The sequence below is a fragment of the Balaenoptera acutorostrata genome, chromosome 3, assembly GCF_949987535.1.
Source record: "Balaenoptera acutorostrata chromosome 3, mBalAcu1.1, whole genome shotgun sequence".
Taxonomy (NCBI): domain Eukaryota; kingdom Metazoa; phylum Chordata; class Mammalia; order Artiodactyla; family Balaenopteridae; genus Balaenoptera; species Balaenoptera acutorostrata.
Genome location: NC_080066.1, coordinates 30581027 through 30606011, shown reverse-complemented (window position 1 = coordinate 30606011; position 24985 = coordinate 30581027). Strand labels below are relative to the sequence as shown.

At 38.9% G+C, this 24985-nt stretch overlaps 1 protein-coding gene across 3 annotated transcripts in view; it reads right to left on the bottom strand.

Annotated features, from left to right (window-relative positions):
- LOC103011768 (putative protein FAM90A7) overlaps nt 1-24985 on the bottom strand; it is a 76799-nt gene that overhangs the window by 9257 nt on the left and 42557 nt on the right. For 2 of the 3 annotated variants that reach the window (XR_009007628.1, XM_007167484.2), the window contains exon 3: nt 8282-8464. The exons of the other annotated variant lie outside the window; for it this stretch is intronic. Coding sequence is in view for 1 of the 2 variants with exons in the window: in XM_007167484.2 (XP_007167546.2) it covers nt 8282-8296 (15 nt within the window). In the remaining variant the exon portion in view is untranslated. The remainder of the gene's footprint in view (nt 1-8281; nt 8465-24985) is intronic. 3 annotated transcript variants of the gene reach the window in all.

Sequence of the window (24985 nt, the reverse complement as noted above, 5' to 3'; positions counted from 1 at the left end):
CTAGAGAAAGCCCTCCCACAGAAACAAAGACCCAACACAGCCAAAAATAAATTAATTAATTAATAAATTAAAAAACAAAAAAAAAAACCCTATCAGTGAGTGGCAAGTGAAAGCAAGCTCAGGGCTCCCACTGATTCTGCATTATGGTGAGTTGTATAATTATTTCATTATATATTACAATGTAATAATAATAGAAATAAAGTGGACTATAAATATAATGTGATTGAATTATCCTGAAACCATCCCCACCTCCCACTCCGTGGAGAAATTGTCTTCCATGAAACTGGTCCCTGGTGCCAAAAAGGTTGGGGACCACTGATATAAAACATTCAGAAAGCAATTAATAATATGGCAGTAATAAGTCCTTATGTATCAAAATTCACTCTAAATTAAGTGGATTTAATTCACAAATTAAAGCCACAGAGTGGCTGGATGTATAAAAAATATATAAGGTACAATTATATTCTGCATATAAGACACTCATTTCAGCTTTAAGACACACATATACTCAAAATAAAGAGGTGGAATATTATATTCCATGCAAGTAGAAGCCAAATAATGAGGGGGTAGCCATACTTATATCAGACAAAACAGACTTTAACAAGAACAATATCAAGACACAAAGAAAGTCATTATATTCAATATAATGATACAAAGGTCAACATATCAAGAAGATGTAACAATTGTAAACAGATACACACCCAACATCAGAGCACCTAAATATATTAAGCAAATGTTAACAGATCTGAAGGGAGAAACAATACAATAATAGTAGGGAACTTCAATACTCCACTCTCAGCAGTGGATAGATCATCCATATAGTGATGAGCAAGGATTTATGTATATAGACCAGTGTATATACACTGGTCTATACACCAAATGGACTGAACAGGCATATATAGAACATTCCATCCAGCAACTTGTTCTCAAGTGCACGTGGAACATACTCTGGGATAGATTATATGAAAAACGATGTCTTAGCAAATTTAAGACGATCACAATCATACCAACTATCTGAACACAATGATATAAAACTAGAAAGCAACGAGTATATCTGGAAAATCTACAAAGAAGGGAAAACTACACAGTGCACTTCCAAAAAAGTCTATGAGTCAAAAAAGAAATCAAAAGGAAAACTTTTTAAAAACTTTAAAGCAAATGATAATGGAGACACAACTTACCAGATCCTATGAGATGCTGCAAAAGCATTCCAGAAAGGAAAGTGTATAGCGATAAGTGCAAATGGCAAGAAATTAGAGAGTGCCTAAATAATCTAACTCGACATATTGAGGAACTAGAAAAATAAGAAATTTATCCTAAAGTTAGCAGAGGGAAGAATATAATAAAGACTAGAGTGGAAATAAAATAGATACAAGAAAATCAATAGAAAGGATCAACAAGCTAAAAGCTGGATTTTCAAAAAATATATAATTCACAGACTTTTAGCTAGACTAGGAAAAAAGAGAGAAGACAAAATTAGAAATGAAAGAGGAGACATTACCACTGATACTACAGAAATACATAGGATCATAAGAGACTACTATGGATAGTACATATAGTACTGCAAGTATTGGTATTAGCTGGAGCAATTAGGCAAGACAAGGAAAGACATCTAACTAAGAAAGTAAGAACTAAAATTGTCATTATTTGAAGATATAATTTTCTATATAAAAATCCTGAATGAAGCAACCAAAAAGTTGTAACTAATCAACAAAGTATGTAAAATTGCACTGTATAAAATCAACACACATAATCAGTTGTATTTCTATACACAAATAGTGAAACATCTCTCTGAAAAAATAAAGAAGACTATCTAATTTACAATACCATCAAAAATAAATTACTTAGGAATAAATTTAACAAAGTTGGTGAAACGTCTCTACGTTGAACACGACAAGGCATTGATAAAATAAATTGAAGACACTAACAAATGGGAAGATATCCTATGCTCATAGGTTGGAGGAATTTCTAAGATTTAAAAGTCCTTAGTTCAACACCATCTGTAGATTCAAAGAAACCTCTCCCAAAAATCCAATGACATTCTCTACAGAAATAGAAAAATCAATTCTAAACTTTCTATCAAACCAGAAAAGAACTGAATACAATTCTGAGAAAGAAGAAAACCAGAATCATCACAGTTCCTAATTTCAAACTCTACTACAATCTATACTATTTAAAACAGTATGGTGCTAGCATCAAAATAGACACCCAGACCAGAGGGACAGAATAAAGAGCCCAGAATTAAACCCCCACATAGAAGGTTAACTAATTTTTGACAAGGTAGCCAAGAACAACCATGGGGAAATAATAGTGTCTTCAATAAATGGTGTTGGAAAACCTGGATAAACTCAAGCAAAAAGTAAATCTGGACCCCTATCTTTTTTTTTTTTTTTTTTTTTAAAGGATTTTCTTATTTATTTATTTATTTATTTATTTATTTATTTTTGGCTGTGTTGGGTCTTCGGTTCGTGCGAGGGCTTTCTCCAGTTGCGGCAAGCGGGGGCCACTCTTCATCGCGGTGCGGGGACCGCTCTTCATCGCGGTGCGCGGGCCTTTCTCTATCGCGGCCCCTCCCGTCGCGGGGCACAGGCTCCAGACGCGCAGGCTCAGCAATTGTGGCTCACGGGCCCAGCTGCTCCGCGGCATGTGGGATCTTCCCAGACCAGGGCTCGAACCCGTGTCCCCCGCATTAGCAGGCAGATTCTCAACCACTGCGCCACCAGGGAAGCCCTGGACCCCTATCTTAAACCACTCAAAAGAATGAACTCAAGATGGGTGAAAGACTTGAACCTAAGACCTGATACCATAAAAGTCCTAAAAGAAACATAAGAAACTCCTCTGAATTTGTTTTGATGACTTTTTGAATATGACACCAAAAGCACAAAAAACAAAGGCAGAAGTCAACAAAGGAAAATAAATCAAACTTCAAAGCTTCTGTACAACAAATTAAAAAATCAATAAAATGAAAAGTCAACCTACTTTTGGGAAAAAATGCAGAAAAAATGGGGGAAAATGTGGACCATATATTGGATAAAAGGCACATAATTAAAATACCTAAAAAAAAGCCTCATAAAATACATATGAAACCAAACAATGGTTTGGTTTCATGAATGGGCAAAGGAAATAATTTTTTTTTTTTCAAAAAGACATACAGATGACCGATAGGTATATAAAAATGTCATCCTGACTAATCATAAGAACAATGCAGGGCTTCCCTGGTGGCGCAGTGGTTGAGAATCTGCCTGCCAATGCAGGGAACACGGGTTCGAGCCCTGGTCTGGGAAGATCCCACATGCCGCGGAGCAACTGGGCCCATGAGCCACAATTACTGAGCCTGCACTCCGCAACAAGAGAGGCCGCAATAGTGAGAGGCCCGCGCACCACGATGAAGAGTGGCCCCCGCTTGCCACAACTAGAGAAAGCCCTCACACAGAAACGAAGACCCAACACAGCCATAAATAAAAATAAATTAATTAATTAATTTAAAAAAAAATCTGTTTAAAAAAAAAAAGAACAATGCAAATCAAAACCACAACACGATATTATCTTGCACCGGTTAGAATGGTTATCATTAAATAACAAGAGATAATGAGTGTTGGTGAGGATGTGGACAAAAGGGAACACTTGTGAACTGTTAGTGGGGATATATGTTTTGCAGCAACTAAGCAAAACAATATGAAGGTTTCTCAAAACTTTAAAAATACATATACTATATGATCCAGCAATTCCACGTCTGGGTATTTATCCAAAGAAAATAAAAGCACTAACTTGAAAAGATATATGCACCCCCATATTTACTGCAGCATTATCCACAATAGCCAAGATATGGAATCAACCTAAATTCCTATCAACTGATGAATGGATAAGACAGATGTGATATTTATATTTATATATTTATATTTACATACAATGAATATTATCAGTCATTAGAAAGAAGAAAATTCTACCATTTTCAACATTGAGTACCTTGGGTAAGTTATGTTGAGATAAGTCAAAAAGAGAATGAAAAATACTATGTGATATCATCTATTTGTAAAATTAAAAAAAAAAAAGCCAAACTCACAAAAACAACCAGTAGAATGTTGGTTGCCAGGGGCTGGGGTGTGGGGAATAGGAGAGATGTTATTTAAGGGTACAAACTTTTAACTAATAGTAAATAATTCCTAAAGATCTGATGCACAGTATAGAGAATCTAGACAGTGGTATTTTATTATAATCATCAAACTTGCTAAGAGACTAGAACTTAATTTTTCTAAACACAATAAAGAAATAGTAATGATAACTACTGCTACAATGGCAATCATAGTATAATACGTAAATGTATCAAATCACCATGTTGTACACCTTAAATTCAAATATTATATGTTAAATATATTGTAAGGAAAAAAAGAAATGCTAAAAAGTATCATCAATATCAAAACAGGTCAAGCAGAAGAAATTTTCTGTGAGTTAGAAGACAGTAAGTTGAAAATATCCACTCAGAGGAGAACAAAGAGAAAAAGAGTGAAGAATAACTATGTGATCTATAGGATAAAATCAAAAGAAACATTCTGTGAATTACGGAGACTTAAAAGGAAAAAATAGAGACAGAAAGCTTCTTTAAAGAAATAGTGGCTGAGAACTTTCCAAATCAGGGGAGAGATTTGGATATCCAAGTTCATGAAGCTCATAGGCACCAAACTCAACTCAAAAAACTATCTTCTCCAAAACACATTAGAGTAAAACTGTCAACTATCAAAAACAAAGAATCTTAAAAGCAGCAGGAGGAGAGGAACTTATAACTTACAAGAGAACCCTCATAAGGTTATCCACTGATTTCACAACAGAAACCTCACAGGTCAGGAGAGAGTGGGATAATAGATTCAAATTGTTCAATTAAAAAAAAAAAAAAGTCAACCAAGATAATCGTCTCCATCATAGCTGTCCCTCTTAAATGGAGAGATTAAAAACTCTTTCAAAAAAAAAAAAAAAAGCTGAGAGAGTGCATCATCACTAGATCTGTCTTAAAAGAAATTCTAAAAGAGTTTCTCAAGCTAAAATAAAACTAAATAGTACCATGAAAACATATGAGAATACACAATAGACTTGTAAACATAAGTATATAGTTAAGGTAGGAATACTTAAATAGTGTGATATGGTGGTGTGTTAACCAGTTAACTTTAGTATAAAGGTTAAAGTATGTGATGATTAAAATAACTGCAGCTATAATCATTTTAATATATAAACAATATACAAAGAGCTAAACTCCACAAAATTTTATGGAGGGGAGTAAAAGAGTAGATTTTTTGTATGTGATGGAAGTTAAATTGTTATCAACATAAAATAGAGTGTTACATCTATAAGATGTTTTCTGTGAGCCTCATGGAACCACAAAGCAAAAACCTAGAGTAGATTTAGAAAATAAAAAGAGAAGGAAATCATAATATACCACTACACAATATCACTAATTCACAAAAAAAAGCAGAAGAGGAAGAAAGGAACAAGAAACAACAAAACATCAAGAAAACAATAAGATGGCACTGGTTAGTCCTTACCTACCAATAATTACTATAAACATAAATATATTAAATTCTTTAGTCAAAAGTCAGGGAGTGGCTAGACAGATAAAAATTCATGATCAAACTATAAGCAGCCTATCAGAGACTCACTTCAATGTTAAAAACACAAATAGGCTCAAAATGAAGCACTGGAACAAGATATTCCATACAAGTAGAAACCAAAAGAAAGCAGAGGTAGCTACAGTTACACAAGACAAAAATAAAAATCAGCCAAAAGCTGCAACAACAACAAAAATAAGGTCATTATATAATGATAACATTGTCAATTCATCAAGAATACAATCATAAATAAATACGCCTTAACAGTGGAGGACTTATGTTAAGCAAATAACAGATTTGAAGATAGAAATAGACATTACAAAAAAAAATTGTAGGGATCTTTCATACCCAACTTTGAACAATGAATCCAGAAAGAAAATCAATGAGGAAGTACTGAACTTGAATTATACATTAGACCAAATGGACTTAACAGACAAAAACAGAGCAGTCCATCAAACAGGGGCAGAATACATATTCTTCTCCAGTGCACACTGAACATTCTGTAGGACAGATCATGTGATGGGTCACTAAACAAGTCTTAGCAAATTAAAGAAGACTGATATCATACTAAGTATTTTTTCAACTACAATGGTAAGAAACCAGAAATGAACAACAGGAAGAATCTGGAAAATTTACAAGTATGTGGAAATTAAACAACACGATCCTAAAGAATCAATGGGCTAAAGAAAAAATTTAAAAATATAAAAAGACTGAATCATGAAGAAATAAAACAATCTGAACAGGCCAAATTACTATTAAGGAGATTGAATCAGTTCTCAAAAACCTCCCAGCAAAAATTTGTATTTTATAAATACACTAGGGGAGACACACACAATGATATAAAATAAGGTAGAGCTACTGGTTCTGAATCCCTGATTTCGTAGAAAATATTTATCATTTGAGTTGAGCTATATTTCAGAAATTTAACACAATTGAGCATACATTAACAATATGATTCTTGTAAACTTTTTTGAAAATACAAAGAAGTGATAAAGAAGAGTATGTCTGTTAGATGAGTGTGGAGTATAATGGAAACTTAGAAGAACAAGGCTTGACTGATTACAACTTCCACTTGTAAAGCCAATGTCTTTAATAAAGAAAGGTGAAAATGTTCATTTTTCAAAAACAAACTACAAACAAAGGAAAACTAAGAAGAAATGGGAATTTCCAGATTTACTGTGATGGTTTATGCACATTTCTCAGTGAATCACACAAAACCCTTATTAAAGATAAAAAATATTTGAACATCATGGAATCTGCAGAAAGCACCTAAACCAGTGAACATCAGGTGTATTGGGACAAATGATTATCAGGTGACGGAAGCAGGCAAGACATTATCACTGCTGTGGTATTCTCAGTGAAAATACGTAAGAAAATCATCTGAAACTATCATGAAAAAAATGTAAGTTTATGCAAATTTCAGTCCACATATACTTCTCATGTTCCCTGACTCTAATTGTGTATTTAAATAGTAAGTCTTTCTTATAAATATAGAGAGCAAGTATCTCCTAATTACTTTTTTTTTTTCAGAACTTTGTGTTATCTAGATCACTAATGCCATCCCATTTAAAAGTGCATTTTCTGGGACTTCCCTGGTGGTGCAGTGGTTAAGAATCCACCTGCCAATGCAGGGGACATGGGTTTGAGCCCTGGTCCGGGAAGATCCCACATGCACAGAGCAACTAAGCCCATGTGCCACAACTACTGAGCCTGCACTCTAGAGCCTGCGAGCCCCAACTACTGAGCCTGCATGCTGCAACTACTGAAGCCTGTGTGCCTAGAGCCCATGCTCTGCAACAAGAGAAGCCACTGCAACGAGAAGCCCACACACCGCAACAAAGAGTAGCCCCCACTCACTGCAACTAGAGAAAGCCCGCGGGCAGCAACGAAGACCCAACGCAGCCAAAAATAAATAAATAAATTTATTTTAAAAAATTTAAAAAAAGAAAAGTGCATTTTCTTAATCCTGGTGTGATAAGTTGCATTCAGATGTACATTAATCATTTCACTTTCCCCTTATTCACTAATAGCTCAACATCCAAAATGATCCCATAGGGAATTTTGGATATTAATGCCTTCCCATGTAGATCTTTCACAAAGGGAATCATTTCAATAGTTGAGTGTCATTCTCCACGCTCTACAGGGAGCCTGGATGCAGACAATGGGGAAAAGGCTCTGGAACACATGGTAGAAGTATTCTAAAGTGCTGACTTTGACTATCACAAGAAGGAAAAAAGTTAAGTAGTTGAAAATGACCTTGCTAGGCACATAAGAAGTAGAGAGTTAAAGATTTGTAGGTTCTTGGGCTTCCCTCGTGGCGTAGTGGTTGAGAGTCTGCCTGCCAATGCAGGGGACATGGGTTCGAGACCTGGTCTGGGAGGATCCCATATGCCACGGAGCAACTAGGCCCATGAGCCACAATTGCTGAGCCTGCGCGTCTGGAGCCTGTGCTCCGCAACAAGAGAGGCCACTATAGTGAGAGGCCCGCGCACTGCGATGAAGGGTGGCCCCTGCTTGCTGCAACTGGAGGGGGCCCTCGCACAGAAACGAAGACACAACACAGCCATAAATAAATAAATAAATAAATAAAATTAAAAAAAAAAAAAAAGATTTGTAGGTTCTTAATCCACGACATTTCAGGAGGAAAAGCAGACAGAGCCTCTGACCCAGGACAGGACAGTTACCTGAGAAGCTGCCATTTCCTCCTCTCCTTCCTCCTGCTCTGGGTCGTTTTCTTATTGATATGATGTTGAGGAATCACATTGGTATCTTGAAAATATGCCTTCAGTGGCGTCAGCACAGCTCCTTCACCTCTTCCCACAACACCAACAGGCTAAAGGACCTTGAAATGCTGAAACGGCAACCTTCTGAAAAAGAGATTCAGGAACAATGAGCTCCTGCATGGAGACCGAACTGTGAGCTTTTTCTTTCCTGCCAACACATGCTCTCCCCTCACACAGATGCCCCAAAACTTCCGCTACAGCACAGAGTAAGTTGGCTACACTGACCTGCCCTTTCCAATCCCATGTAGAGCAGACACCAATGTCTCCCCAAAGGCAAAAGGACTGAAGACTGCAAACAACTATCACCAGGTACCAGTAGCCCTTGGGCTTGGGCTTAAACCGGGCCTAACCTTAGAATCACCTGGAGTTAAAACAACTCGGATGCTCCCACCCAGATCAATAGACAGACTCTGTGGGGAGGGCACAGGTGATGTTATTTCTAAATACTCATCATGTAATACTAATGGGAAATTGCATGGGAACCACGTAGCAAATGTTTCTTCTGAAGCTTTAAAGTGTGTACAGATCTGGGGGGAAGCAGGGCCCACTCTTAAGTTATGAATCTCCTGTAGGGCTCAAAAAATGACATCTTTTACGAGTTTTCTTGTTCATGTAGATGTTACTCCCTCAGACCCATATTCAGTAGCACTGAGATAGAGATCAGGCATAGCACACCTGAGACCACTGAGTAGTGTGAAGACTTCAGAGACTTTCCAGAAGTGCAGGTTCCCTGGGCCTGATTCCTAGGGGCCGAGTTCCTCCTGGAATAGGTGTTGTCTTGTTGTTGCCTATGGTAGATGCTGCTTGGTTGGTGGAAATCATGTGGTGGGTTTAGGGATGTGTGAGGGGTCACCCTTAGAAATCTTCCCAAAGGTACCCTTTGTCCTCAGGTCCTTTAGCCCCCTCTCCTCTCAGGGCCCACTTGACAGACAGGACTACCCAGGGACAGGGCAGGTCCACCTGTCCTCAGGTGAGCTGAGACTCCATACCCCAAAAGATGCAGAGCACAAAGTTGTTTACATCACAGATCTGTTTGAAAATAAACCAAAGGCAGCAATGAAGGGTGGATTAACATTTTGGGTTGGGAATGTACAGAAGACTTTGAAAATGATGCCATGAATGCATATTTGATGATTAACAAAGGAAGTTGTGATCTATGTTAAGTAATAAAGCACATTATACCTGAATTAACAGATCAGATTTTTCATTCATTGTATGTTTGTCTATGTGTGTGTGTTATAAATTGTGGTGCCACAGTTTGTTCTCCCCATCTCCCCTTACGTGTTTATACTTTCTCACATTTTTTATATATTTTTATTTATTTATTTTGGCTGCACTGGATCTTAGTTGAGGCACGCAGGATCTTCGCTGTGGCATGTTTAGTTGCAGCATGTGGGATTTTTTTTTTTTTTTTTAGTTGCAGCATGTGGGATTTTTTTTTTTTTTTTTTTTAGTTGCAGCATGTGGGCTTCTTAGTTGTGGGATGCATATGGGATCTAGTTCCCCCACCAGGGATCAAACCCGGGCCCCCTGCATTGGGAGTGCGGAGTCTTACCCACTGGACCACCAGGGAAGTCCCTATACTTTCTCACATTTTTTTTTTAAAGTTTTTTTTTTTTTTTTAAGGATTTTCTTTTTTAATTAATTAATTTATTTATTTTTGTCTGTATTGGGTCTTCGGTTCGTGCGAGGGCTTTCTCCAGTTGCGGCAAGCGGGGGCCACTCTTCATCGCGGTGCGGGGACCGCTCTTCATCGCGGTGCGCGGGCCTTTCTCCATCGCGGCCCCTCCCGTTGCGGGGCACAGGCTCCAGACGCGCAGGCTCAGCAATTGTGGCTCACGGGCCCAGCCGCTCCGCGGCATGTGGGATCCTCCCAGACCAGGGCTCGAACCCGTGTCCCCTGCATTAGCAGGCAGATTCTCAACCACTGCGCCACCAGGGAAGCCCTCTCACATTTTAAAAAGCACATTGATTAAGGTAAAAATTAGAGAAAAGCATATCCACTTTTTCAAATATTCTCTTAGAATTCTGAATCTTTAAAAAATTTTATTAAAAATTTCTTTTTAATTTTTATACAACTTTAAAGGTTACTTTTCATTTAGTTACTATAAAATATTGGTTATTTTCCCCAATATGTATGTTGTACAATATGTCTTTCAGCTATCTTACAACGAATTGTTTGTACTTTCCACTACCCAACTCCTATATTGCCCCTCCCCCCTCCTCACTGGTAGTTTGTTCGATATATCTCTGAGTTTGCTTCTTTTTTGTTATATTTACTAGTTTTGTTTTATTTTTTAGATTCTACATATAAGTGATATCATACAGTATTTGACTTTCTCTGTCTGACTTATTTCACTTAGCATAATGCCCTCCAAGTCCATCTATGTCACTACAAATGGCAAAACTTCATTTTTTCGTGGCTGAATAGTATTGCATTGTACATATATACCACATCTTTTTTTAATTTTTATTTTATATTGGAGTATAGTTGATTTACAATGTTGTGTTAGTTTCAGGTGTACAGCCAAGTAATATATATATATATTTTTCAAATTATTTACCTGTTTAGATTATTACAGAATATTGAGCAGAGTTCTCTGTGCTATACACTAGGTCCTTGTTGGTTATCTGTGTGGGCATGTCAATCCCAAACTCTCAATTTATCCCTCCCCCCCACACACACCTTTCCCCTTTGGTAACCATAAATTTGTTTTCTAAGTCTGTGAGTCTGTTTTGTAAATAAGCTCATTTGTATCATTTTTTTAGATTCCACATGTAAGTGATATCATATGATATTTGTCTTTCTCTGTCTGACTTTCTTCACTTAGTATGATAATCTCCAGGTCCATCCATGTTGCTTCAAATGGCATTATTTCATTGTTTTTAATGGCTGAGTAATATTCCATTGTATATATGTACCACATCTTTATCCATTCATCTGTTGATGGACATTTAGGTTGCATCCATGGCTTGGCTGTTGTAAATAGTGCTGCAATGAACACTAGGGTGCATGTATCTTTTTGAGTTATGTTTTTTTCTGGATATATGCCCAGGAGTTGGATTGTTGGCTCATATGGTAGTTCTATTTTTAGTTTTTAAAGGAACCTCCACACTGTTCTCCATAGTGATTGTATCAATTTACATTCCCATTAGCAGCGTAGCAGGGTTCCCTTTCCTTCCACCCCTTCACTAACATTTTTTCTTTGTAGACTTTTTGATGATGGCCATTCTGACTGACGTGAGGTAATACCTCATTGCAGTTTAGATTTGCATTTCTCTGATAATGTTTCAACATTGATGTACCTTGGGTAAGTTATATTGAGATAAGACAAAAAGAGAAAAGAGTTTTTGTAGCTAAATTTCCTCAAGTTTCATCCATGTTGTAGCATATTCCTAGATCTTTTCCTTCTGAAGACTGAATAATATTCTATTATATGTGTATACCACATTTTGTTTATCCAGGAACTAGTGGATGAACACTTAGGTTGCCTTCATACTTTAGCTACTGTGAATATTACTGCTATAAACAGTGGAGTACAAATATTTCTTCAAGACACTGCTTTCAATTCTTTTGGGTATACCCCAAAGTAAAATTACTGGATCATGTAATAATTCTACTTTTCAGTATCAGAAAAAATCACCATACTGTTTTGCAAAGCAGCTGTATCATTCTACATTCCCACTGACATAGCACAATGGTTTCAGTTCCCTCACATCCTCACCAATTCTTGTTTTCTGCTTGTGTGTGTGTGTGTGCATACACACAAATATATAAATATGTATCTAGTGATATGGAGCATATTTTCAAGTGCTTATTGTCATTTGTACATCTTCTTTTGGAGAAATATCTATTCAAGTCTTTTGTCCATTTTTGAATCAGGGTGTTTGCTTTTTTTTTTTTGAGTTGTAGGAGTTCTCTGTATATTCCGAATAGAAATCCCTTCTCAGATATATGGCTTTAAAATATTTTCTCCCATCTTATGGGTTGCCATTATATTATGTTTATGGTTTCTTTGATATACATTTAAAAAAATTTATGTACTACAATTTATTTATCTTTTGTTAGTTATTCCTTTGTTTCATATTGAAGAAAACACTGCCAAATCCAATATCATGAAGCTCTTGTCCTATGTCTTCTTCTAAGACTTTTATTGTTTTGGGTCTTATGTTGAGTTTCTTGATACATTTTTATTAATTTTTGTATATGATGTTAGGTAAGCATCCATCTTCCTTCTTTTGCATGTTGACAACAAGACTTCCCAGCACCATTTGTTGAAGACTGTCCTTTCTACTTTGAATGGACTTGGCAAATTGTCAAAAATCATTTGTCCATATATCAAGGTTTATTTCTGGGTGCTCTATTCTATTCTATTCGTTGTGAATAATGGAGAAAACAGTATAATCTATCCAGGTTGATGAAGAACATAAAGAAAGACCAGCACTAGATTTAGAAGGGCAATATAGGAGAGCAGAGAATAAAAGGCAGTGTGAGAGAAAATCTTGTATTTGCAAGATAATGGAAATATGATCATGCTAGAACCACTAAAAGCCTGACCTTGAAAAAGAGAGTAAATATTTTAGCAAGGAACATAATACTTACCCATCTCTGGGAAATATAGTATGGGCATAAAGATGAACCACAAATAAATATATGTGAAAGGGAAGGGTTTTCATGGTGTGAGAATACTGTGGGATTTGAAATACAATTTACTTCTATTCTACCATTGTCTCTAAAATTTATCAAAGTGTATATACCAGCAATTCCAATTCTGGTAATATGTTTGACAGGCTTACATATGAACTTCAGCAGACCAGTAAATGTACATTCATAGTAGGACTGTTCCCTAAAACAAAACAAAACCAAACCTGGAAAGACTATAAAGAGGAATATAGGTAAATTTACTTTGTTAACACACACACAGATGCCATGATCGTTAACAGTCCAAAAACAGAGGGAGAGCATGGGTGCAAGATGTTCCCCAGGCTGGCGGTGTGGTGCAGAGTTTGAGGGTAACACAGGTAGAAAAGGCTTTTGTGAAGTCCTTGATTTTTGAGTTAGGTAGACTCACAGGTAACTTTTATTTCAAAATGAATGTACGCACTATACAATTTTTTAAACCAGAGAAGTAAACATGAGTGATAAGAAATTTCAAACTGTTACAATTCAAACAGGATATTAGAAAAAATTAAATAATATGATTTAAGGGCTTCCCTGGTGGCGCAGTGGTTAAGAATCTGCCTGCTAATGCAGGGGACATGGGTTCAAGCCTTGGTCCGGGAAGATCCCACATGCCGTGGAGCATCTAAGCCTGTGGGCCACAACTACTGAGCCTGTGCTCTAGAGCCCACGAGCCACAACTACTGAAGCCCACATGCCTAGAGCCCATGCCCCACAGCAAGGGAAGCCACTGCAATGAGAAGCCCTCGCACTGCAATGAAGAGTAGCCCCTGCTCGCCACAGCTAGAGAAAACCCACATGCAGCAACGAAGACCCAACGTAGCCAAAAATAAAAATGTAAATGAATTTATTAAAAAAAAATATGATTTAAGAATGAAGTAGAGAGATTGTCCAACATGATGGCATGGAAGGACCCTGAGCTCAATTCCTCTCCCTAGCACACCAAAATCACAACTATTTACAGAACAGCAATTGATGGAAAAGGCTGGAACCTATCATAAAATATCTTCTATAGGTAAGGACATAAAGAAGACACCACAACCAGACAGGTGCGGGGGGGGGGGAATCTCGGTATAGTCAAGACCGATACCCCCAGGTGGGTGACCCACAAATGGGAAAATAATTACAATTTCTGAGGTTCTCCCAGAGAGTGAGGGATATGAACCCCACGTTGGGTTCCCCAGCCCAGGGTCCTGTGCTGGGAAGAAGAGTCCCTAGAATGATGGGCTTTGAAGACCAGTAGGGCTTATTTTCCAGAGAGCCAGAGGACTGTGTGAAATAGAGACTCTACTCTTGAGGGTGCACACAAAATCCCACATGCTCTGAGACACAGGGCAGAACAGTAATTTGAAAGGATCCTGGGTCATACCTACCTCCTGATCTTGCAGAGTCTCCTGGAGAGGCAGGAGGCAACTACAGGACATCCTCAGGGACATAGACTCTGGCAGCAGCCACTTTTGGGAGCTCCTTCTACCTTGCGGACACTGGTACTAGCAAGTATAATTTCAGAATCCTCCCTTTAGCTTATTAGCCTCAAGACCTAGCCCCATACATTTCCACAAGTCTATAGACAGAAGTAGTAGGATGCCACAGGCCAAGCAACTAACTGAGCAGGGACAGAGCCCCATCCACCAGCAGACAGGCTGCCTTAAGATACTCTCAAGTCCACAGCTGCCCCTGGACTTGACTCCAACCACTAGAAGCCCTAGGACCATGCTCCACACACCAGTGCACAGGCACTATATCCAGGACCCCCAGGACCCTCCAGCCAGAGACCCTGGTTCCCAACTCCACCCACCAGTGGGCAGGCACCAGCCCCAGAATCCCCGGCCCCTCCAAGAAGTGAGCCTGTTCTAGCCTTGGGACCAACTTCACCCATCAGCAGGTGGTCACCACCCAGGGACTTGCTGGAACTTGGCCTAACCAACAGCAAACCTGCTCTAGCCTTGGGACCAGCTTCACAAACCAACAGGCAGACACCATTCCCAGGTATACCACTGCCCAGCAGCCTGTGGAACCAGCCCACTCACTAGCAGGCCAGAACAAGCCCTAAGACTGGCTGGGCCCTGGCAGCAACCACTACTGAGCCTGCTCAAGCTTCACAACCAGCCCCACCTACCAGTGGATAGACAGCAGACCTAGGACTACCACAGCCCAGCAGCCTGCAGACCCAGCCTAAATACCAGCAGGCCAGCACCAGCCATGGACTCAGCTGGGTCCTGATCTTACCCATCAGAATGCCAGCACAGGATTTGGGATGCTCCAGACCCCACAGCCAGCTGTGTCAGGAACAGTGGTCCAACAACACTTCTAGAAACCCTGGGCTCTACATCTAGAGCCCAGGACCTGGCTCTGCCTGCCAGTAAGCCAGCATAGCCCCAGGACTTGGCTTTATACACCAGTGGTTGGTCACTAGGCATGATATCTCCTGGACCCCAACTCCACCCACAAATGAGCCAGCAGTAGATTCAGTGTTGTCCAGGACTGTGTGCAGCCAGCTGCCTCACAATTCTGTCCCACCAAGAAGTACTGACAGCCTCCATACAAGGCAGAACCTGTCAAACAACCAGACTGGGGGCAGCCAAGCCTACCAGACTACCCACAGTAGTCAGCCCACCACACAGAAGGACCCAAGCAGCCCACATAGAGGGTACACCTAGAGCATATAGTTCTAGTGACCAGGGGAGAGTGGGCTGCTGGGACACATAGGACATCTCCTACAAAAGGCCACTTCTCCAAGGTCAGTAAATGTAACTAACCTACCAGAAGCATAGCAAGAAAATGAGGTGACAGAGAAACATGATCCAAATGAAGGAACAAGATAAGAACAAAGAAGAAGATCTAAGTGAAGTGGAGATAGCCAATCTACTCAAGGAAGACTTCAAGGTAATGATTATAAAGATGATCAAAGAACTCAGGAGAAGAATGGACGACCAGAGCAAGAAGTTTTTTAAAAAGAGTTAGAATCTTAAAGAACAACCAAACAGAGATGAGGAATACGTAACTGAAATGAAAAATACACTAAAAGGAAACATGTAGACTAAATAATATAGAGAAATGAATCAGAAAACTGGAAGATAGAATACTGGAAATCACTGAAGGTGAACAACAACAAAAAGTAGGATAAAAGAAATGAGGACATTTTAACAGACCTCTGAAACAACATCAGGAGCACTAACATTTGCATTATAGTGGTCCCAGAAGGAAAAGGGAAAGAGAAAGTTGGTGGTAATTATTATTTTAGTACCAACAAGTTTCCAGTTCGGTATAAAGATTTATTTAATAGGCCAATATCAATTATGCAAAGGATGTAGTGATCTTAATATAGATGCTCTCATTGTAATACTACAGAAACCTGCTATATGACAAAGTTGGATTTAATACATGCAAGACAGGCTCAATATTAGGACAGCAACAGAGAGTCATATGTTTCTGTGCCTGAACAAAATGGAATACCACCTATCACAGGAATTGTTGAATAGCATCATAGTGTGCCTTAAAGTAGTTGTTATGAATCACTAATATTAATAAAATTGTGTAGGGTAAAAAAATTTTTACTAATTTCACATCATATTATCATCAATTTATTAATATGTGAGTGAAGTAAAACTAGTAGCAGTGAAGACAGATACACCTTTTATGTTATTTTAACATACAAGATAGTTATGCTCTCAGACATCACACCTGTGCCATCTGCTTTATTCATTCCCACCTACCAGAGGGTATGACTGTTATCTCCTTTTCTTCACATCCCTGCTCTTTCCTTTGCTCAAAAAAGGTGACCAGGTTCAGCTTAGAGACAGCAAGACCTGTTTATTTAGAAAAGGAACATGACTCATCCCGGGGATTCTACAATTTCCAATCCAGTACTGTGTTCAGCAGAGAAGAGAGGATACTCTATGTTATAGAAAATGATTTCACCAAATAGTATTTCCTGACAGCCCCTTTAAAATACATAGAAAGAATTTCTAATTTGCAGATTTTGAGGCCAAAATGTGATATTCTCCTTCCCTGTTTTCACCTGCCCTTCGGCCTCACAGTCAACCACTAATTCTGCTACAGCAATGGGGAATATGGTTTGCAAGGACCTGACCCGACCACACAGACTCTATTACCTTTTCTTGAACCAAAGGTTGAACTCAACTCTCACACCACAAATATACCTGAGAGCCCTCTTGCTTAACTCTGGTTTCACCCTGGAATTGCCTGAAGCATGCAGTTTAAAAATATTTATTGTAATCTATATAAATTATGCTGTTCACCTGAAACTATGTTGTACACCTGCATCAAATATAATATTGTAGGTCAATTATACTTCTTTTTTTTTAATGTGCTCTCAGGCAGAACCTGTGAAGGAGGACTTCCCAGGTGGCTCAGTGGTTACAAATCTGTCTGCAATGCAGGGGACATGGGTTTGAGCCCTGGTCCGGTAAGATCCCACATGCTGCGGAGCAACTAAGCGCGTGCACCACAACTACTAAGCCTGCGCTCTAGAACCCGTGAGCCACAACTACTGAGGCCACGTGCCACAACTACTGAAGCCTGCGCACCTAGACCCCAAGCTCCGCAACAAGAGAAGCCACTGCAATGAGAAGCCCGCACACCACAACGAACTATAGCCCCCGCTCACCGCAACAAGAGAAAGCCTGCACACAGCAACAAAGACCCAAATGCAGCCAAAAATCAAATTAATTAATTTAAAAAAAGAAGAATCTGTGAAGGAGGTCACAGGTGATACTGGTTATTATAACTCACCATGTCACCTTTATTGTAAGCCTAGAGTGATAAGCATTTATGTAAATTGTGCCTCTCAAATTTAAATATGCATACAAAGCATTCCAGGACCCAAGGAAGAGATTGTCATTCTGCAGGTTTGGAGTGGGGCCCAGGAACTGGCATCTTTATCAAGTTTCTTCTTTGTGCCAATGCTGCTCCCCAGACCAGTTTTTAGTAGCACTACACTTGCACTACTTAATAACCATGAGGATGCAGATACTGGGACTCAACTTTCTGTCTCTTGTTCTGTTTCCCTATCACTGATTTTAAAAAGCGTTTGCATGCAATAGAAGCTAACTATAGATGGTGGAGGAATACAGAATGGAAGGGTATCTTAGAAGTTCAGAGATTTTTCATTGTTTTGTGCTTACTTTCACTTTTTTTTTCTAACAGGGTAAAGTTTTATGTTTATTAGTAAAAGTCAATCAGTTTTCCTAACTGGATATATTTTTAATTCTCCAATCAGCAATACAGGAGATTAATTGCTCTTCATTCTCACTAAGATTTGATGATCCCAATTTGTGTTTTATTTATTTATTTAATTTAGGCATCTAGAAATCGGAGGTGCCATCTATTGCTTCCCTGGTGTCTAGCATAGATAAAGAAATGTGATATATATGACTGTGGGGCAACCACACCAGGGTTATGAGAGAACAGAAATGTGTAAAGTGCCTGCATGTAGCCAACACCAGAGAGAAGAAGTGAAAAAAGAAAAGGTACCTCATAAATTTTCTCAGCCATTTTTTCAGCTATGAACATCTACCTATGCACTGTGTACATAACACCAAATGTACATCTTTTCTATGCATATGCATAAGTCCGTTCTTGGTATAACTGAAAACAAACCACTAGTTACAGAAAAACACACATGATTATATTTTACTTATACCAAGGTTAAAAGTGAGCATAAACTGCTACCCAAGCCCACTGTATCAATTAGCACAACTGAAAAAAGTCCTCTTCCCATTATAGGCAAGATTGGTAAAAATACAGTATGGGCTATGAAAAAACTCAGAACTTCTAGCCTAAAAACCAAATAAACTGTTTGAAAAAGAAATGCTCACTGCCTCTGACTGATAAACTTTTCCCCCAACTAAGTGACACCTGGTACAGATCCCAGAGCACATGACAAGGCCATCACTCTGTTGAGAGGAAGTGAGGGTGCTCCCTGCCACCTGTGGGTCAGCTTCCCTGGAAGGTCACTCATTTACAGTAGATATATTTTATGTTGCTGGTATATACCTGGCACCTAGGTTTCTGTGAAACCACAGCACATGCCATGCTGACCCGCCTATTACAGTGTCCGGAAGTCTTCCTCATCTCCACATCTAGTCTGCCACGGGACATTTCAAGCTATGTTCACAAAGATTGTTTCATTCCACACCCCATCTCCATCAAACTGCCACTGATCTAAGCCTGGAAAAATGTAATAATCTCTGTCTACTAATAGCATCCAGTCCTTAGTACTGCCCAGGAAATATTTTAAATCACTAGGACAGAATTAGATTTCCTGGATTCTCAGAAACCCAGCACACTTGCCAAGTCTCCATCTCTGTCATTTGTACATCCGAATACACCACCACCAGCTGCCTAAGACCTTGGGGTGAATATGTGGAGCTTCCTTGCTACATTCCTTTCCTCCCTACATTTCCAAAGAACTCTCCATATGTACTTTCAACAAGTCTTATGTATCTCTCTCTAAAAAAAAACCCCAACCAACCAAACAAAAAAACACCATTGTCCTATTTTATCTGTCTTTCCAAGTCTCCTAGTGCTAACTGCCTGAGTTAAAACTCTGGTCCATTGAAGCTGCTCCACTCTTCTCACAATTAAGTGATCACAATGCTGTATTTGAATCGTATAAGTGACCTCAAATTGATCACTTAAATTTCTCATTGCTTTCGAAAATTTTGAAGGTACACATCAGAAACTACCAGGGCCTGCATGGATGACTGGGGGTGAGGAGAGCAGTGGGAACCCTATGTCCATAATGAAAGCAAAGAAGGGCAGTGACTGATTCATATGTAGCAAGGATGACAATGATAAAAACAAAAAACAAACAAAAAAAAAACCTGGAAATAATCAGGAAATGAAACAAGTAGATTTTTCTCCTAAATTCAGGGTGTGTCAGTTGTGCAATCAGAGAACAGGTGTCCTCTCACCACATGCGAAATCATGCAATTCTTCATCTTGTACATTTTCTTTTACATCATGCTACAGCATCATTCAAATTGGAATATTTTTCTCCTAATTTTACAAAATCTATTAAACACCCATCACAGTCACGTGTGTTTGTTCATGCCTAAACAACCCCATGACTTATGAATTCTCCAAATTTTCACCTGATCTAATTTTTACAGTAAAGTGAATAACTTTGATAATGTTACATATAAGAGGTGGAAGAAACAATAACTGAAGAAAAGCCATCTTAGTGTTCCTCTCCAATTGAGAAGTAATAAACTGTATTAATTAAACAAAATCAACTTAATATGCTCACTGAGGAATTACTCTCATCTTTAATTTCTGAACATGAAAAATTTAATGAAAACCATCCTAAAAATGCCCCAGCATATAATAAAAGCAATAGTCATGAATTTTGGACCAAAAAAAACCTCATAAACTAGATTTTTCATGACTAAAGGCAAGTAAAAAAGATGGTTTTATAAAGGGAAGAGCTAAATCGGACTCCACGTTCCATCTGTTTCTTTGACTTTAACCTTTGCTTTTCGTTGCTGTTGTTATTATAATCATACATAATGGCCTGCCTCAGCGAACCCTGCCCTTCTGCCTGAATGTTAAACTAAATGCCTGGGTTCAGCTCACAGGGAGACAATCTGACCCTGTCCACCTGTGGATGGCTGCAAGAAAGAAGAAATTAACACATCCCCTCCCCAAAGCTGGCCATTCCAGGGGGTACTTGCAAAGCTTATGGCCTTTTCACTTTACTTCCTCATCTCCTCTCCCTCTCTGTGCTATAAAAGAAACTGGCATCCAAACCCCGCCCCCCGCCCCCCCACTCCCCCCACCACCGCCAGTTAAGATGGTTTTTCAGAGACACTAATCTACCATCTTTTCAGTCTGCTGGCTTTCCGAATAAAGTCGTATTCCTTTGCCTCAACACCTCGTCTCTGATTCATTGGCCTGTCATGCGGCAAGCAGAGAGAGCTTGGACTTGGTAAAAAATTTGGCTTAGCCAGCCAGGAGCCTTGCTGCTCGTGGCTAGCTGCCCTGGTCAGGGAATACTGGGGCAAGGCCCTAGCAGCTGCTGGGACCATTTGTCCTGAGGATCTTCCCTTCAAAGTTCCCTGAAGCGGCACCAGCTATCCCAGCGCTTGGCAGTTGAGGCAAGGAACCGACCAACTTCAGTTTGGGGCTACGAGTCGATGGACTCGATTCGATTCTGGAACTTCGGTTCCAATTGGGGGAACTTTGGTTCTATTTGGGGAACTTCGGTTCCAATTTGGGGAACTTCGGTTCCATTTAGGGCTATGAGTCGACAGACTCTGATTCTGGAGGGTAAGTCGCTCCGGCGTGCGCACCAGGAACATATTCCCCCCCTCAGTCTGGGCTTTTCCTTTATGGGACAAGCCAATCTGGTTGGAATACCCTGTTGGTGGGGGGAATTGTTGTTGAACTCTACCTGATTCTGGGAACCTGTTCACTGGGAAAAAGTTCTTTGGTTTTGTAGGGTTAAGTCTACCTGATCTGGGAACTAGTTCATTGGTTTTGTCGTGGTTTTGTGTGCATCGATGCTAGAATTTGTTTGTGCCTTTTGTATTGGAATTTGCGTGTTTTGTGTCTTGGTGTTATTAAACTTTTAAAAGTGGAAAACACTCCATCTATCCCAAAGGAGAGCACTTTGGGGAATATATTAGATAAATGGGCAAAACATAGAGGTGGATCTATGACTAAGAAAGACATGATAGATATACTATTGTAATAGGGTGTAGACCCAGTATATCCTAGGATCAGAAGAATGATGGCCTCTGAATGGCTCACTCACAGTTAGAAATGTTCTGCAAAAGAGCAGGGAATTATGGTTTTCTCAGGGTATATGCCCAGTAGTGGGATTGCTGGGCCATATGGTAGTTCTATTTTTAGTTTTTTAAGGAACCGCCATATTGTCCTCCAGTGACATATATACACTACCAAATACAAAATAGATAGCTAGTGGGAAGCAGCCGCATATCACAGGGAGATCACCTTGGTGCTTTGTGACCACCTAAAGGGGTGGGATAGGGAGGGTGGGAGGGAAACGCCAAGAGGGAGGGCATATGGGGATATATGTATACGTATAGCTGATTCACTGTTATACAGCAGCAACTAACACAACAATGTAAAGCAATTATACCTCAATAAAGATGTTTAAAAAAAAGAGCAGGAAAAAGAGATGAGATTCCATATGTAGGAGCATTTATGCTATTGCATCAGGAGGAAAAGGAGTCAGAGGGCTGCCATCTTATGGTGCAGCAGTCTGAAGGGAAACCCAAGGGGAAGACTGTTCTACAAAGGAAGAGAAAAAAAATGAGAGTGGGGACATGTTATTTCAAAACTTACACCCCGCTCCAGCCTATCCAGCTCCTTCAATGGCCGAGCAGGCTGCAATGGCAGTAGTTCCAACTGCTCCCCTCCCATGCCGCCAACATATACACTGCCTCCTGTTTCCCCTACCCATGGGGATCAAATAGAAGTTTCTATGGTAAACCCCAGGGCAGAGGGACCTGGTTTAGTATCACCATCTAAGTAAGACCCAACTGGGCACCCAATTTGGACTGGGAGCCACTTCTAGAGCAGAGCAATTTCCCTTGCCCCGATATCCTGTAAGAGGCCAGGACTCAAGTTCAATTTCCCTTGTACTTGAGGCGTCTGATTCTGATTTCCCCACAGGAGCCCCAGGTACCATTTACAGTGGGGAACAAGTTGATTGATTTTCTAATAAATACGGGTGATCTTAAGAGGCTTGTAAATATTAAAGGGAAAACAAAGTGATCCTAGGAGAAACTTGCCTGTATCTTTGAGATACAAATGTCCTATCCGGTCTTCTAAAAAACCCTTATCTCTGCCATCTTTTTAAAATGCAAATTTTGAAAAAGAGAGTACAGCAATTTAGAACTTGACTTGTTTTCCATAAATATTAGTAGAAAGGGTTTAGCCATCTAGACAAGTGAGCTTGATTTGTTCCATCTGCCAGAAACCCAACTTTAATCCAAACTCTTTTGTAAACTGATGGGTTTTACATTGCTATACCTGACTCAGGGCTGAAATTTTGAAATGAGAACTATGATGTCTCTGTTTGTTTGTGTGTTTGTATGTGTATTTGTCTTTGGATAACATTGCTGAGGTTAATCTGTAAATGAGCTCTATTTAATTGGCTTAAAGAAAAGTAAGTGCTTACAAACCAAACAATTCTAACTACAAGAGAAATTAAGCTAAATGAGTTTCAGGTTCACGTGAAGTGGGAAATATTTAGTATTAAATTAATACCTGGTATTAATGTTGAAGTTTGTTGATCTAATTAATATAGACATGTCTTTAGAGCCATCAACATTAAGTATAGTACTTTCACTGCACCTAGATTTAAAAAAAATTAAATGAAATCTTGTTATATCTGTTGCAAATTTGTCAGCAAGAAAAATAACTTGATATGATGAAATTTTAAATGTAAATGAAATAAGAGCTTTTAGGTAAACTATAAAAATAATTATGTTCTAAAAATAATCTGAATAGTTTCTCCAGATTTTGGTAACTATTACTTGCCTCTTGGTTGTCACTAGAAATTAAGGTTTTTAAGAGTCAGAGATTCTAATTTAAATATATAATTAAAGCAACTGAAAATAATAAAACATTTCAGTATGGTAAAATGTGTGTTTTCAGTAAAGATGGTATGAGGAATGGAATTACATTTTACTGGAAAGTTTTATACATGGTCAGGATTAACTAAATTTAGATTGAAGTTAACTAAATGGATTTTGTTAAGTAAGCTAATACAAGACTGGAATTTGATCTCTCTCTGTTAGAAGTGCTCCCTTTGATAACAGATTATATAAGTTTCTATGCCCTTAGGTGATCCGTATTTGTTTTCTTTTAATCATTTTGTGACTTCGGTTAAATGAATAAGCATTCTTTCACAGTGACCTACGATCCTGTTGTGTTTTAAAACATTTTTGATATTTTTAACAAACTTCCCAAATATCAAAATCTGACCAAAGTTTTTTAGCCTCCAGCTGACTCTGGGGCACTTCGAAAGAACATCTCAGTGAGAAATGTCAAACTAAGTTTATTTGGTATGTTAAAATTACTTCAAAAACTTTGTCAAGGGATTGGAGATGAACCTTAGGTTATAGTGTATGGGTAAATGCCATTTATATAGATATTCCAAAATGTATATGGAATCCCTAACATCTGATATGTCCTGATATGTTATCAATCATAATACTAGCTATTCTAAAATGGTATATCCAAGTTTCCTGCTAATTACATTGTACGCAAATCTTTAACCATGCTGTTTTAAGTTTTGTCCTGATGCTTTTACAAAATGAAGATTTTCAAGAAGACTGATAAAAAGGAACTTTTTAACAAATATAACTTTCTGATAGCCTTCAGATAATATCACTGGACTGGGTAACAAAGGACAAAACTAAAGGGAAACATGATTATTTCATCCAGATGAATGGGAATTAATTACATGGGACTGAATGAACTGGTAAATATGATTTATAACTTTATGACTTTGGGAAATATACTGGCTTTGTTGCTGAAATCTCGGCTTCTCTGTGCACCGATGCTAAACAGAAATACAGAGACAGAGATTTTGGAGGAAGAGAGAGATGGCTTTATTTTTCTGCCAGGCAGAAGGGAAGACACAGCAGGCTAGCACCTCAAGAACTGTGCACTCCTTTGGGAATCGGGGAAGATTTTATATGTGGGGCCCGCAGTCCCGAGTATATGATAAGGATCAAAGTAGTAAAGGTCTTGCATTCTTCTTCCTGCATTATTTCAAAACAGTCACAGCTGACGTCAGGCAGCCTGGTAATTGGGTCTGTTTGTCTCTGGGTTATCAGCCTGTGACTTTTTTCTGAAATGCAAATACTACAAGGGGTGATTTGCTACAAGGGAGTGCAGGATGTAACTCACATAGTGTTAAAGAG